The 14,390-nt window shown below is 47.8% G+C and overlaps 1 protein-coding gene across 3 annotated transcripts in view; it reads left to right on the plus strand.

Annotated features, from left to right (window-relative positions):
* Positions 1-14,390, plus strand: part of LARP1 (La ribonucleoprotein 1, translational regulator) — a 118,182-nt gene that overhangs the window by 56,176 nt on the left and 47,616 nt on the right. For all 3 annotated transcript variants that reach the window (XM_068278348.1, XM_068278349.1, XM_068278350.1), the window contains exons 2-3: positions 8,080-8,141; positions 13,272-13,337. In XM_068278348.1, the coding sequence (XP_068134449.1) occupies positions 8,080-8,141; positions 13,272-13,337 (128 nt within the window). The remainder of the gene's footprint in view (positions 1-8,079; positions 8,142-13,271; positions 13,338-14,390) is intronic.

Genomic DNA, 14,390 nt, shown 5'->3' on the forward strand with positions numbered 1-14,390 from the left:
GTTTGGGGGTACTTTAAACCTGTGAATGCTTTACAGCGTACCTGAAGCAAAATATATTGCGCTTGCCTTTTCTCCTGGCAGACTCAAAGCCCCAGAGCTGCAGCCACTAGGGCGCGATCTATAGGCAGTAACAGTGTCTAGCCCAAGCACTCCTTACTAAAGAGGTGCTGGCTTACTAAACAGGAAGAGCTGAGATTTGAACCCAGGTTTTCTGTGTGAGAGGCAGAGCCCTTAACCAGTACATTATATTAGATACTTACCTGGGACATTTCTAGATAGTCCAGAATCTTCACCAATCCTCCTCAAGCGCACTGATTCAATGGTGGGACCCTCTAACCATAACCAACAAATGGTTGTTGAATATTCTTCTTGTGGACACGCTTCCGCCGTGTACAAGCGCATCCGGACCAGGCATCAGAGTATCCAACAGGGTTGTGGAGTCGGAGCAATTGGGTACCTGGAGTCAGTGGTTTCATATACTGAGTCAAAGTTGGAGTCCGTTAATGTTTGTACCCACTACACAGCCCTGGTACCTAAACTGTCTAAAATGTCATTAGATCGCCCGTAGTGAGGTGACGTAACTCACATATGCACCAAACGAATGCAGAACATTATCAGATCAGCCATGCTTGTTAGTTTCCCAGTCCTGGTACACGACAGCCCACAAACGTCATTCCACAAAATTTCACACGTGTTGGATCTTCTTTCGGTAGACTCGTTGTTCATCATGGTCTTTGGCCATTGGGAAACGTTTTTTTGCGCACGATGATAGAACAAGCTTTCTAAGATCATTCGCTTCAAACCACTTGAGTTGCAGATGTATTCGGCCTACGTTGTTGTGTGGTGGAGAAACAGTTTACGTTAGAAATATTTCTCCTGTTGCCGTGTCGCGATGTCATTGTTCAGGGTGAATGGACTGGCTGCATTCTTGACGTGTTACTCTTGTTTATACCTTGACTTTGTCATTGATAGATATGCTCTGGGCATTCATCTTCCCAGCAGAGAGAAATATTGATTTGAAAATCACAGCTGGCAGTCCATATGAGCCGATTTGTAGTCTTTAGGGTACCGTCTGCTGTTTTTTTTCCCCATTTTTTTTCCCGCCGATTGCTACTTTTGACGTTTTTTTCGTGAGTTGCTAAATTGCTTCGGTGCGCTGAACGGCCCAGGAGCTACATCTCCAGCGCACGCAAAAATAGGGGAAATCGCGTCTTGCGAACGCTATTCCCTTCTTGTGCGAAGCATCGTTTTATTCGTCGCTGCTGCTGCGTTTCTGTGGGCAGCCAGTGTGTTTCCGCGGTAAAGATCTTTGTTTACCTTTCTGTGTTTGTCATGCATATAAATGTGACGACACAGCTGCCTAAAATTGTCCATTTAGACTCCTGATCATTTGCATTTGGAAGAGCAGCTTTAAATAAAACATCCTGTTTTCTGCACACGGTATGTTTAAACACAGTCAAAACCTGATTGACTAGGCAAGAGTAGCGATAGATCAGTGACGCTTTCTTTGCAAATATAGTGTGTGTCTAATGTAGCATTAACCTCCTCGGTTCAATTTTTCCGCCAAGGAGGCTGCATTGCACTTTTTTTGTTGTTGTTTTTGTTTCATGTAGCTACCTGAGTGGTAGCTACATAAAACACCACTAGAGGGCGCATGCGTCCCTCTAGTCCGATCGCCGCCGGCAACAAAAGTAAACCGGAGATTGCGTATAGAACGCAATCTCCTGTCGCCATGGCTACGATCGCAATGACGTCCTGATGTCAGACCCATCCGATCCAGCCCTTTGCGCTGCCCGGGACTGATTGGTCGGTGCTGCTCAGGGCTCTGGCGGTGGGGGCCCTCTTCTGCCGCTGCGTGCGGACGATCGCCGCAGAGCGGTGGCGATCGAGCTGGACGCGCAGTTAGCAAAGTGCTAGCTGCGCGTACAGCAATTTGCAGAAGTGAAATCGCCCCACCAGGGGCTGAGATATCCTCCGCGGCGGCTTACCCCGAGCTCAGCTCGGGGTTACCGCTAGGGAGGTTAAACCCCTATAGACATACTGTTTCCTCCCAAATTAAGACATCCCCTGAAAGTAAGTCCTAGGAGGAATTTTGAGCATGCTAGAAATATAAGCCCCACCCAGAAAGTAAGCCCTAGTTGGCAGTAAGGGGAAAAAGTATGGCAACTTGTTTGTCTATTGGAGCCAATGGTCTTGTGGTAGGGCCCGTGGCTCAGTCATTGGGCCAATCACTGCACTCTCAATGAGTGCAGTGATTGGCCCAATAACTGTCATGGTCCCGCCTGCGAGACAATCAGCTCCAGTAGAAACAGGAGTCGCTGTACTTCTTCATAGGCTGAAGCTTGGGGACACAGCAGCATGGAGCTTTTCCTGTTCAGCAAGCCGTCACCTTTTCAGTAAGGAGTCCTTGGGCAAGTCTCCCTAATGCAGCTAATGCCTAGTGAATCAGAATCAGAATTGACTTTATTCGCCAAGTACGACAGTTGTCGTGCCCGGAATTGGTTGTGGTACACATGGCATAGGCATTTCTTTACATGACAGACAGAACAAGAACAGACAGGTATATACAATGGGATGGGTGTAGCAGCATGCATTTTAGAAACTGGGGAACAGTTCATTTGAGGGCACTAGTAGCTAGTGTGGGGCAGTACTGCCCAGAGAGGTGAGAGATCAGGGATCAGAGCATTGGCTAGGGACTAGGCGCTGCGGACAGTTATGGAGGGAGGATGTGGAGTTCAGGTGGAGGACAGCTTGAGGGAAGAATGTGTTCCTGCGCCTGGTAGTTCTGGAATAGATGGTCCTGTAACGTCGGCCTGTTTGCATAAATTTGAAGTGGCAGTTACCCGGGTGAGAGGGGTCCCGTGAAATCTTGGAAGCCCTCAACCCCAGTCTCGCTGTGTGGAGAAGGTCCAGAGGTGGTAGGGGCGATCCTATGATCTTCTCTGCGGTGTTAATTACCCTTTGGAGTTTGTACTTGTCCTTAGCAGATGCCCCTGCATACCATACAATGACGGAGGAGCAGAGTATTGATTCCGTGGTAGCGGTGTAAAAGCTGGTCAGCAGTTTGCGTGGCATACCGAATTTCTTCAGTTGACGCAAAAAGAATAGCCTCTGCTGGGCCTTCTTTTGTATCCTGGAAGTGTTTTGCTCCCACCTAAGGTCGTTAGTTATGGTTGTACCGAGGAACCGTACGTCGGACACCCTGGAGACTGCAGTTCCATCAATGAAGACTGGGGGGAGCGTGGAGGGGTGCTTCCTAAAGTCTACAATGAGCTCAACAGTTTTTGTCGCATTGAGAACGAGCTTGTTACCCTTGCACCAATTGCTGATCCTCTCAATCTCGCTTCGGTAAGTGTGCTCACCTCTGTTGTCAATAAGGCCGATGATAGCGGTATCGTCTGCGATAGCGGTATCGTCTGCGATAGCGGTATCGTCTGCGATAGCGGTATCGTCTGCAAATTTAATGACTTTGACGGGGTCTGCAGATGAGGTGCAGTTGTTGGTGTACAGAGAAAAGAGTAGCGGGGACAGCACACACCCTTGCGGAGCCCCTACGTTGGTGGTTTTTTCGTGGGAGGAGCAGTTTCCGAGCATAACCCGCTGCGTTCTGTTGGAGAGAAAGTCCTTGACCCATGCACACAGGGTGGGATTGACTCCAAGCTGCCTAAGGTTGTCGAGCAGGATGACCGGGCAGATGGTGTTGAACGCAGAGCTAAAATCCAAGAACAGGATCCTAGCATAGGAGTCTGGTTTGTCGAGGTGTTCTGTGATGTGTGCCAGGCTGACGTTTATGGCATCCTCCACGGACCTGTTGGCTCTGTACGCAAACTGGTGTGGGTCGAGGAGGGCATCAGTGGAGCACTTCAGGAGGGCAAGAACAACACGTTCGAGGATCTTTGAGATGACACGGGTAAGGGCTACAGGCCTAAAGTTGTTAAGTTCTGTGTTCCCTGGCTTTTTGGGAACTGGGATAATTAGAGATCTTTTGAGGCAGGAGGGTACTTTGCCTTCCGCTAGGGACCTGTTGAAGATGGGGGTCAGGGCGGGAGCAAGTTGATCTGCACAGGTTCTCAGGCAGGTTGATGACACACCGTCTGGACCAGCGGCTTTCCTGGGGTTGATTCTGTGTAGGAGTCTCAGTACTTCCGCTTCCTGAACCACTCCTGGCACGGGTGCAGGGACCCCAAGCTGCACAGATTGGTGCTCGAATCTGCAGTAGAATTCGTTGAGCTCTGCAGCCAGTTGGGTGCTTGGGGCCGCATGATGTGCGGGGGCTTTGAAGTTCGTCACTGTCCTAAAGCCTTTCCATACCTCCCGTGGGTTGTTGGACTGGAGACTAAGCTTGCCCTAGTGGCTGCAGCTCTAGCGCTTTGAGTCCTCCAGGAGAAAGGCACAATGTCTTGTCTTCTCTCCACTCAGAAGTGTTTCACAGCCACGCTGTAGTTTTATGGCCTGTAATGAATCAGTGAGAGTTATGCTGAAATCCCACAGAGAAACTGTTCATTTACATCCCTGGATTCTATACCCTTACAGTGAGGGGAAAAAAGCAGCACAGGCTAATTCTCTGTATGATTGGGGCTGTTCGTACACCTGCTCATCATGTTACATTTGACTTCAGGTACCCTTTAAAGGGAATCTGAAGTGAAATTAAACTTAAAGAGACTCCGTAACAAAAATTGCATCCTGTTTTTTATCATCCTACAAGTTCCAAAAGTTATTCTAATGTGTTTTGGCTTACTGCAGCACTTTCTACTATGACAGTCTCTGTAATAAATCAATGTATCTTTCCCCTGTCAGACTTGTCGGCCTGTCTCTGGAAGGCTGCCAAGTTCTTCAGTGTTGTGGTTCTGTGATGAATCTCCCCCCTCCAGGCCCCCCGCTCTGCACACTGCCCGTGTGTTATTTAGATTATGGCAGATTCTCTCTTCTCTCTTATCTTTTACAAGCTGGATAAATCGTCCTCTGAGCTGGCTGGGCTTTCACATACTGAGGATTACAGACAAGGGCAAAGCTGTTTGCAAGAAGAAAAGAGCAGCCTGAAACTTCAGTGCATGAGAGATGCAGGGGGAAAGAAACACACAATGATCTCTTGAGATACAAAAGGAAGGGTGTATACAGCCTGCTTGTGTATGGATGTATTTTCTATGTCTGGACATGCTGTACATCAACCTACTTCCTGTTTTGGTGGCCATTTTGTTTGTTTATAAACAAACTTTTAAAAACAGTTTTTAACCACTTTTAATGCGGCGGGGAGCAGCGAAATTGTGACAGAGGGTAATAGATGTCCCCTAACGCACTGGTATGTTTACTTTTGTGCGATTTTAACAATACAGATTCTCTTTAAGATATAATGAATCGTATGTGTAGTACTAGTACAGCTAAGAAATAGAGCATTAGTAGTACAGATATGAGTCTCGTATTTCTTCCAGTACAGGAAGAGTTAAGAAACTTCAGTTATCTATGCAAAAGAGCTCCGACCCAACTCGGGTGAGCTACAGTTCTGTTTTTGAAGCACTTATCTCAACCTGTCTCATTGTTTGGTTTTACTGCCAGGAAGTTCAGAGAGTCATGAGCTCTGCTCTGCTTCATTGTTTAAAATACAAAGTAATTTGTAAACTGCAAATATTAACCACCAGGCCATTTTGCGCTGATCTGTGTAGCGTGGGCTCTCCAGCCCGCAGCACAGATCAGCAGACAGCCAGGGCGACCAGACTAACCCCCCCCCCCACCACCCTTTTTTTCCCCAGCTAGGGGGATGTCCTGCTAGGGAGGTCTGATCGCCGCCGGCTATTTTCGCCTTGCGGGGGGCTCCTCAAAGCCCTCCTCCGCATCGATTTTCGGCCTCCCTGTCCCTCCCTACCTCTCCTCTTTCCCCTGGGCGGCGCAGGACGGCGATGCTTCAGCCTATCACGCGGCGGCGATCCCCGGCCAATCAGAGGCTGGGGATCGCCGATCTCCTTTAGCGCGCTGCTGCGCCGTATGATGTAAACACCGGGGACTTCTTCCCCGCGTGTTTACATTTCGCCTGCAAGCCGCGATCAGAGGCTCGCAGGCAGCTTACGGAGACACCCTCCGTGAACTGACATGGAAAGACCCCGGGTAAAACCACTTAACACCTAGGTCCGCCGATCGGCTGACCGTGGTCGCTAAGTGGTTAAAGAATGATACAATATTATAGAAAAAAAAAGCTAAATGACTGACTGAAAACAAAAATGAGACGCTTTTCTTTGCCACTAACGTTCTGTTTGTGCTACACAAACTATTACATATATCATAAGTTTGTTTTATGGTGTGTTTTTTTATTTTATTTTTTTGCTTTAACCACTTCCGGATTCCGGGTGGTTTGGCTGATCTGTGCTGCGGGGGCTCTTCAGCCCGCAGCACAGATCAGAAATCAGGCAGGGCGATCAGACCTCCCCCCTTTTTTCCCCACTAGGGGGATGTCCTGCTGGGGGGGTCTGATCGCCGCCGCGCTGCTGTGCCTAGCGGGGGGGGCTCCTCAAAGCCCCCCTCCGCAGCGCTAGTCCTCCCTCTGCCTCCTTCCCTCCCTCTCCCGTCCCCTGTGTGCGGCGCAGGACGGAAAGCCGTCCTGCGCCGGATAGGATAGGCTTTAGCCTATCAGATGCTGGCGATCCCCGGCCAATCAGAGGCCGGGGATCGCCGATCTCCTCTACGGCGCTGCTGCTGCGCAGCGCCGTATATACGTAAACACCGGGGAAGATCTTCCCCGTGTGTTTACATTTACCCTGCGAGCTGCGATCAGCGGCTCGCAGGGTGTTCACGGAGACACCCTGCGGCCGTTTCCATGCTATCCACTTCAGGATTCAGGGGCGTAGTTAAGCGTACGCAGAATCCTGAAGTGGTTAATGTCTCAAAATAAAATTGCCCACCAAATAAGTGTATGGTGTTAGTGTGATGCTATGAATGCATTAGGAATGAACGGACTGGTGTGTGTCCTATAGGCTGGTGCAGTTTGTTCTTGAACTCTGTAAATATGGCCTTTCCTTCTGAACCTGTTCCCATTCTGTATACTGTGGAAGGTCTGCAGCCTCTTCTTACCATTCCTCAGAGATGAGTAGTGTGTATAGATACATTCTCCTATAAAGGGTTTTGTTGATTTTTTTTCGGAGCAACCAGATGTTTAGCATCAGCAAATAGTTCACTTGACCACCATCCAATGAGCTGTAAAAATGCCTCCTTGTAGTCTCTGAAATAAGTTGTTGTTGTGGGTTTTTTTTTTTTTGTTGGTTTTTTTTTTTTTTTAAGCACACCTAAACTGAGGTATATGAAGAAGGCTGTTCTATTTCCTTTTAAACCATGCACATTGCCTGGCAGCCCTGCTGATCGTCTGCCTTGAATACTTTTATCAGTAGCCCCTGAACAAGCATGCAGCAGATCGGATGCTCTGACTGAAGTTTGAATGGATTAGCTGCATGCTTGTTTCAGGCGTGTGATTTAGACACTACTGCAGCCAAAGAGGTCAGCAAGACTGCCAGGCAACTGGTATTGTTAAAAAGAAAATAAATATGGCATCCTCCATATCCTTCTCACTTCAGTTGTCCTTAAAGGATACCCGAGGTGACAGGATGCGATAGACATGTGTATGTACAGTGCCTAGCACACAAATAACTAGGATGTGTTTTTTTTCTTTCTCTGCCTGAAAGTTATGCAAGTGACAATTTCTATACGGGTTGGGACCGGGTCAGACTAGAACCTAACCCTCACTGATAAGAAATTCCAACTGTAAAACACTTTCCTAGCAGAAAATGGCTTCTGAGAGCAGGAACGAGATAAAAAGGGTCAATAGTTCATAGATTTTAGCTCTGGCATACTTCAATGAATGTGTCATTGAGCAAAAACAATAAAACAGTAAAAACTTAAAAAGTAGATTTAAATATAAAATAAAACCGTGGAATATGTTAAAAAGTCATTTTTAGGAGGAGGATAGATTTTGTTTATTTCATTAGTTTATTTTCACCTCGGGTGTCCTATAAATGACATTACAGATTTGCTTTGACTTCTCAGAGTATCTCAGTGTCCCAATGATTGTATTGTGACCCCTCTCTTCTCTCCCTGCAGACCCTCCGATTCCTGCCAAGGTGGTGAAGGCCGGGATTCCCCGGACGAGGCGAGGAAGCAAGGTGAGCCCTCTGATACAGAACTACACAACTAAAGACCTACAGTACTTTCTGACACCATGCAAACGTTCTTGTACTTAGTATGCAGTTTGGGATTGCGCCAGATCAGCAGCAACTGCCCTTGAGTGCTCCGTCTGCACACAAATTGCATGACAATTTGCATAAAGTTGTTTGATCCACTTAAGGCTTTAACCCCCCCCCCCCCTGCCGTGGGACAGAGGACGACAGGAAAGCCTCTATAGGATCCGGAGGCTTTCCCCACCCGAGGCGAGTACCGCCCCTGGGGAATTTTTTTTGTTACAGATTTTCTTTAAGACCCAGCTGTGGGGCTGCACAACACAGCACACAAGTGATTGGACCCCCCCCCCCCCTTTTTCCTCCCCACCAGCAGAGCTCTTTGTTGGTGGGGTCTGATCGCTCCCCCAATGTTTGTTTGTTTTTGTAAATTTTTCTTTTTTTACACTAAACCCTCCCTCCCCCGCCAGCCAATTATTGTGATCAGCAGTCATAGGCTTCAGCCTATTACTGGGCATAGACGGTTCGTTTATGTCACCGCTCGTCCACGCGGATCGGTCCCCGCAATCACTTCCTTATCAGCGTTTCGTTTCTACCATTGTCCGCCCCGCGGGGATCGAGCGCGGTGTCGACCCGCCGCGGTGATCGGACAGGTTGAATATTATCAATCGAGCCATCAGCGGCTCTATTGATAATATAAAACGAACCGTCTATGCCCAGCATATGACAGCGGATCACCCCTGAGCCTCAGGAGGGGACAGCCGTGTCACACGGCTATCCCCGGTACAGCGCTGCCTTAGATCACAGCGCTGCCTTAGATCACAGCGCTGTACTGATAATTAGGCGGTGGTTTCGCCGTCTAACACTCTCAGAGCGCCGATTGCCGCTGGGAGACTGAAGGAGCGGTCCTGGGACTGCCACCGTGGTCACGCCCATTGGCGTGACGCGGTCCTTAGGTAGTGAAGGTCCCTAGCGGTATTGACGGTTATACACGTCAATACAGAACATGCTGTTAACAGTATTGATGCGCATACACGTCAATACTCTCCTGCACTGTATACTAGACCCTTGCTTGATACATGTTGGCAAGTTACAGGAAAAAAATTTGATAAATTAATTGGATCACTTTTTGCACAGAAATCCTGGGGAAATTGAACGCCGGGGAGGTTAAGGGCCCTGACACACCGGAGAACATTTTTGCAGATCATTTTTGTTTCTAAAAACACGCTTCCATTGACTTTGGATCAAAAAAAGCCAGAATTGCGTCTTTTTAAAAAAAAATCGTGATCGTGGTAATTTTGCTGAGATTTTACTGCAATTTTATATAAGTCAATAGTTTTTTTTAAAGAGGAGCTGTTAGGTATAAGGTCTCAGAGAAAATAAACACATATATCAGTAGCTAAAGTTTGGCTGTACTTACATTACATATGCATTTCACTGTCCACGTTTGGATTTCACAGAATTTGTATATAGTATATGCAGAGATAGATGCTCCTGACAGCTCATGGCAGGCTCCATGTTTTTCTGTCAAATGTGTCGTCATGTCCTGCCTGCTTCCTGATCACAGAAAAGCTGGTACTAAATAACAGTGTGCAGTGAATATTAATGAGCCATGTGGCTAGGAACAATAGCGGACTCCTGCAGTGTACTCTGCCCAGAGATTTATCAGTGCTACGCGCTGGACTGATTACAAGCTGCTGTAACGTCTCATTAGCAGCCGAGGGGAGGGCCCCAGAATGCTTTGCAGTATAGTATGCGGCTTGCGTCCTGCTTAGGTCTAACAGTTTGCTGATAAGCACACATCAAAGGTAACTGAGATTTTTATCTTCACTAATGCCTTTTTGGCTTCCTTCTAAACTGTTTAACACAGGAGAATAGAGGTTTAAATTAGCTTCTGCAGCCTGACAGTTACTCTTTAAAAAAAAGAAAATGGCCTGTAAATCGCTCTCCGGTGTGTCAGGGCCCTATAATGTTCCTAATGGTCAGGTCTGTACAAACAATGCCTGACTTGTGCAGGATTATTCAGCTAACTCCTGGAAGGAGGAATTTGCTGAGTACATAATCTCACGCCTGAATGGTTTACTAGGGACGCTAAACTGATCTGCCTCCAACACTGTGAATTCTGATTGGATTCTATAGTTGTACCCAATGCCCCTTCCACGGTTACTTGAATAAGTCTTGTAATCTTCTACACATTAAAGAGAAACTCCAACCTAGAATTGAACTTTATCCCAATCAGTAGCTGATACCCCCTTTTACATGAGACCTATATTGCTTTTCACAAACAGACCATCAGGGGGCGCTGTATGACTAATTTTGTGCTTAAACTCCTCCCACAAGAAGCTCTGGTACCGCGGTACTCTGGGCAAACTGCCACAATGTAACAATGTTCACAGACAGGAAATAGCTGTTTACAGCTGTCTCTAACAGCCAAAACAGCTAGGAGCAGCTACATAACCTGCCCACAGTAAAAATGTCACCATGTAATAAATGTCAGAATGTAAATGGGGGAGAGGAAAGATTTTATTTTACAATGAGCAAACACTGACTAAATCATTTATACATAATTATGGTAAAAAATGAAGCACTTTTTTTACTACATTATTTTCACTGGAGTTCCTCTTTAAAGGAGTTCTGTGGGGGTGCTGTGGGTAAAAACAGACACTTACCTGGGGCGTCTATCAGCCCCCTGTAGTAGTAATGTCCCACGCCGTCCTCCTCCCATCCGCCAGCTCCGCTGCAGTGTGGCATACATAAGCAAAAACAGCGGCGATCGGGGGGATCAGAGCGGGCCGGCGGTGATCGGAGGGGTGATTTAGGTAGCCAAGTGCTAGCTACACCCCCTCCGAACATTTGGTGCAGAAAGACCCTCCAGGGGCTGAGCAATCCACCGCAGCGGTAATGGATGAGCTGAGCACGTCAATATCGCCAAAGTGGTTAGAGAGTCCAAGGTGGGCTCATAGATTTAAAAAAAAAAAAAAATATAGGCTATCTGATCCAGGGGTTGGCCACACTGGCCCAATTTCACTTTGGTGACCTCTGGGTCACGACGCTGGCAGGAGAGATTGATTCTCTCATCCAGCATGCAGGGAGCCAGGGGAGCGGCAGGGGGCGCGGCCAGGGGGAGAGAGCTGCCCAATGGCAGCTCTGGAAAGCCTGCAGGAACGCCCCTGGCAGGCAGTTTAAAGAGAAACTCCAACCAAGAATTGAACTTTATCCCAATCAGTAGCTGATACCCCCTTTTACATGAGGAATATATTGATTTTCACAAACAGACCATCAGGGGGCGCTTTATGACTGATTTTGTGCTGAAACCCCTCCCACAAGAAGCTCTGAGTACCGCGGTACTTTTGGCAGTTTGTTACAATGTAACAAGGCTCACAGACAGGAAATAGCTGTTTACAGCTGTCTCTAACAGACAAAACAGCTAGGAGCAGCTACATAACCTGCCCACAGTAACAATGTCACCATGTAATAAATGTCAGAATGTAAATCTGGGAGAGGAAAGATTTTACAATGAGCAAACACTGACTAAATCATATATACATAATTATGGTAAAAAATGAAGCATTTTTTTTACATTTTCACTGGAGTTCCTCTTTAACCTCCTCGGCGTTCTATTGAGATCGCCAGGGAGGCTGCGGGAGGGTTTTTTTTTTAATTAAAAAAAAACTATTTCATGCAGCCAACTGAAAGTTGGCTGCATGAAAGCCCACTAGAGGGCGCTCCGGAGGCGTTCTTCCGATCGCCTCCGGCGCCCATAATAAACAAGGAAGGCCGCAATGAGCGGCCTTCCTTGTTTTGCTTAGATCGTCGCCATGGCGACGAGCGGAGTGACGTCATGGACGTCAGCCGACGTCCTGACGTCAGCCGCCTCCGATCCAGCCCTTAGCGCTGGCCGGAACTTTTTGTTCCGGCTGCGCAGGGCTCAGGCGGCTAGGGGGGCCCTCTTTCGCCGCTGCTCGCGGCGAATCGGCGATCAGGCAGCACACGCGGCTGGCAAAGTGCCGGCTGCGTGTGCTGCACTTTATTTGATAAAAATCGGCCCAGCAGGGCCTGAGCGGCAGCCTCCGGCGGTGATGGACGAGCTGAGCTCGTCCATACCGCTCAGGAGGTTAAACCAGGAATCTCTCTCCCCTGTGTTTAACTCCGAGATGGTGACAAATAACGTTGCTAATCTGGGGGGGGGGGGGCATAGCGGTGGTGCGGAGACACAGGCATGTCATGAGGCATAGAACATGTCTGTGTGTCCCATCTGATCCCCAAACCACCTGGGGTTCTCTTTTAAGGGCAACTGTAGTCAGCAGAATATAAAGGCTACCATGTTTATTACCTTTTTTAAAGTATCACAAACACTGGTCCACATGACAGCCCAGGGGCCCCAGGTCTCTCTCACTCACTGGGGCCCCCAAACCACCATGCGACACCTAGAGGGAAGTGTGGGCAAGCCCTGGACCTCTCACCTCCAGGGAACTCACCCCACCACCTCTAAACTGAATGCCAACTGCAACAAACACAATTGCTAACTTCCAGCCAGAGCAATATCCTGCCTCAGAGGCAGGATATTGCTCTGACTGGAAGTTAGCAATTGTGTTTGTTGCTTTTTTAAAGTATACCAGTTACCTGGCAGCCCTGCTAGTTTATTTGGCTGCAGTAGTGTCTGAATCGTATACATCGTATACCTGAAACAAGTATGCAGCTAATCTTCTCAGATCTGACAATGTCAGAAACGCCTGATCTGCTGCATGCTTGTTCAGGGGCTGTGGCTAAAAGTGTTAGAGGCAGAGGATCAGCAGGACTGCCGGGCAACTGGTATTGCTTAAAAGGAAATAAATATGGCAGCCTCCATATTACTCTTACTTCAGTTGTCACTTTAAGCAATCCTGGATAACAGAATTACTCAGCTGGTTTGTATTTTTGTTTGCGATTGGTGTGACCACTGCTGCTCCTTATCTCCTCTACCCCTCTGCATGGAATAAAATGGGTTGCTTGGCAGAGAGCCCAGCAGCACGTCTGCGCAGTGTTCAGTGCTAAATTCTGCTCTTTGTTCATAAATAGTCAAGATGACACCATAGCTAAGATGTAGCCTTATCCATTCATTATTTTCTCTCTTTACAGGTTGGCGATTTCGGTGATGCCACCAATTGGCCAACTCCAGGAGAGATTGCGCATAAAAGCACGCCGGTGAGTTTATTGGCCGTGGTCACGTTTTGTTCATGCGGTGATTCCATGTTTGTGGTACTTAGGGCCTTATTTAATTTACTTTTCCTCTCAAGCTTTCTCCTGGGAGATAATTTTTCATCCTCTCTTTAAAATTACTTTTCTGCACTCTGCAGTTGATAAAAGTATTAAAAAGCTGGTGAAAAAGTTCTTCGACTTCCTCTTCTTGATCGCGACTGCGCATGGCAGGCAAAAACGGGAAGTCAAGTGATCGCGGTACTTTGCATGGAGTAGTCGGGGATCTTAAAGGGAAGGTCCAAGCAAAAAAAAAAAATGAGTTTAACTTACCTGGGGCTTCTACCAGCCCCATGTAGCCATCCTGTGCCCTCATAGTCACTCACTGCTGCTCCAGTCCCCCGCTGGCAGCTTTCTGACCTCGGAGGTCAGGGCCGCATTGTGTACATTTTTACGCATTCCCGCTAGTGCAGGAACATTAACATATACATTTTTACGCGTTAGTGGTGCAACGCATACATTTTTGTTCCTGCACTAGCTGGAATGCGTAAAAATGTATGCAATGCGGCCCTGACCTCTGAGGTCAGAAAGCTGCCAGCGGGGGACCGGAGCAGCAGTGAGTGACTACGAGGGCACAGGATGGCTACATGGGGCTGGTAGAAGCCCCAGGTAAGTGAAACTCATTTTTTTTTTTTTTTGCTTGGACCTTCCCTTTAAAGATCCAATCCGCAGTGACAGTCATCGGCGCGTCACTAAACGTCATTCGCACAATTGCATGCCTGTAGCCACGTCGGGAGATTGTGAAAATGACCACTTGTAGCTCAAAAAATAAATACCAGTCGGAGAAATCGTCTGGAGAATCGCGTGGTGGTTACGAGCTTTTAATTTTCTCAAACTAGTGCGCTCACTCTTAACCTCCCTAGCGTTCTGGACGAGCTGTGCTCGTACAGAGACGCTAGAGGGCACCGCTCTGGCCCCGCTGGGCCGATTTTGATAAATTATTTTTTTTCAAACACTCAGCTAGCACTTTGCTAGCTGCGTGTTTGCCCCGATTGCCGCCGA

Source organism: Hyperolius riggenbachi, chromosome 3 (genome assembly GCF_040937935.1).
Source record: "Hyperolius riggenbachi isolate aHypRig1 chromosome 3, aHypRig1.pri, whole genome shotgun sequence".
NCBI classification, from domain to species: domain Eukaryota; kingdom Metazoa; phylum Chordata; class Amphibia; order Anura; family Hyperoliidae; genus Hyperolius; species Hyperolius riggenbachi.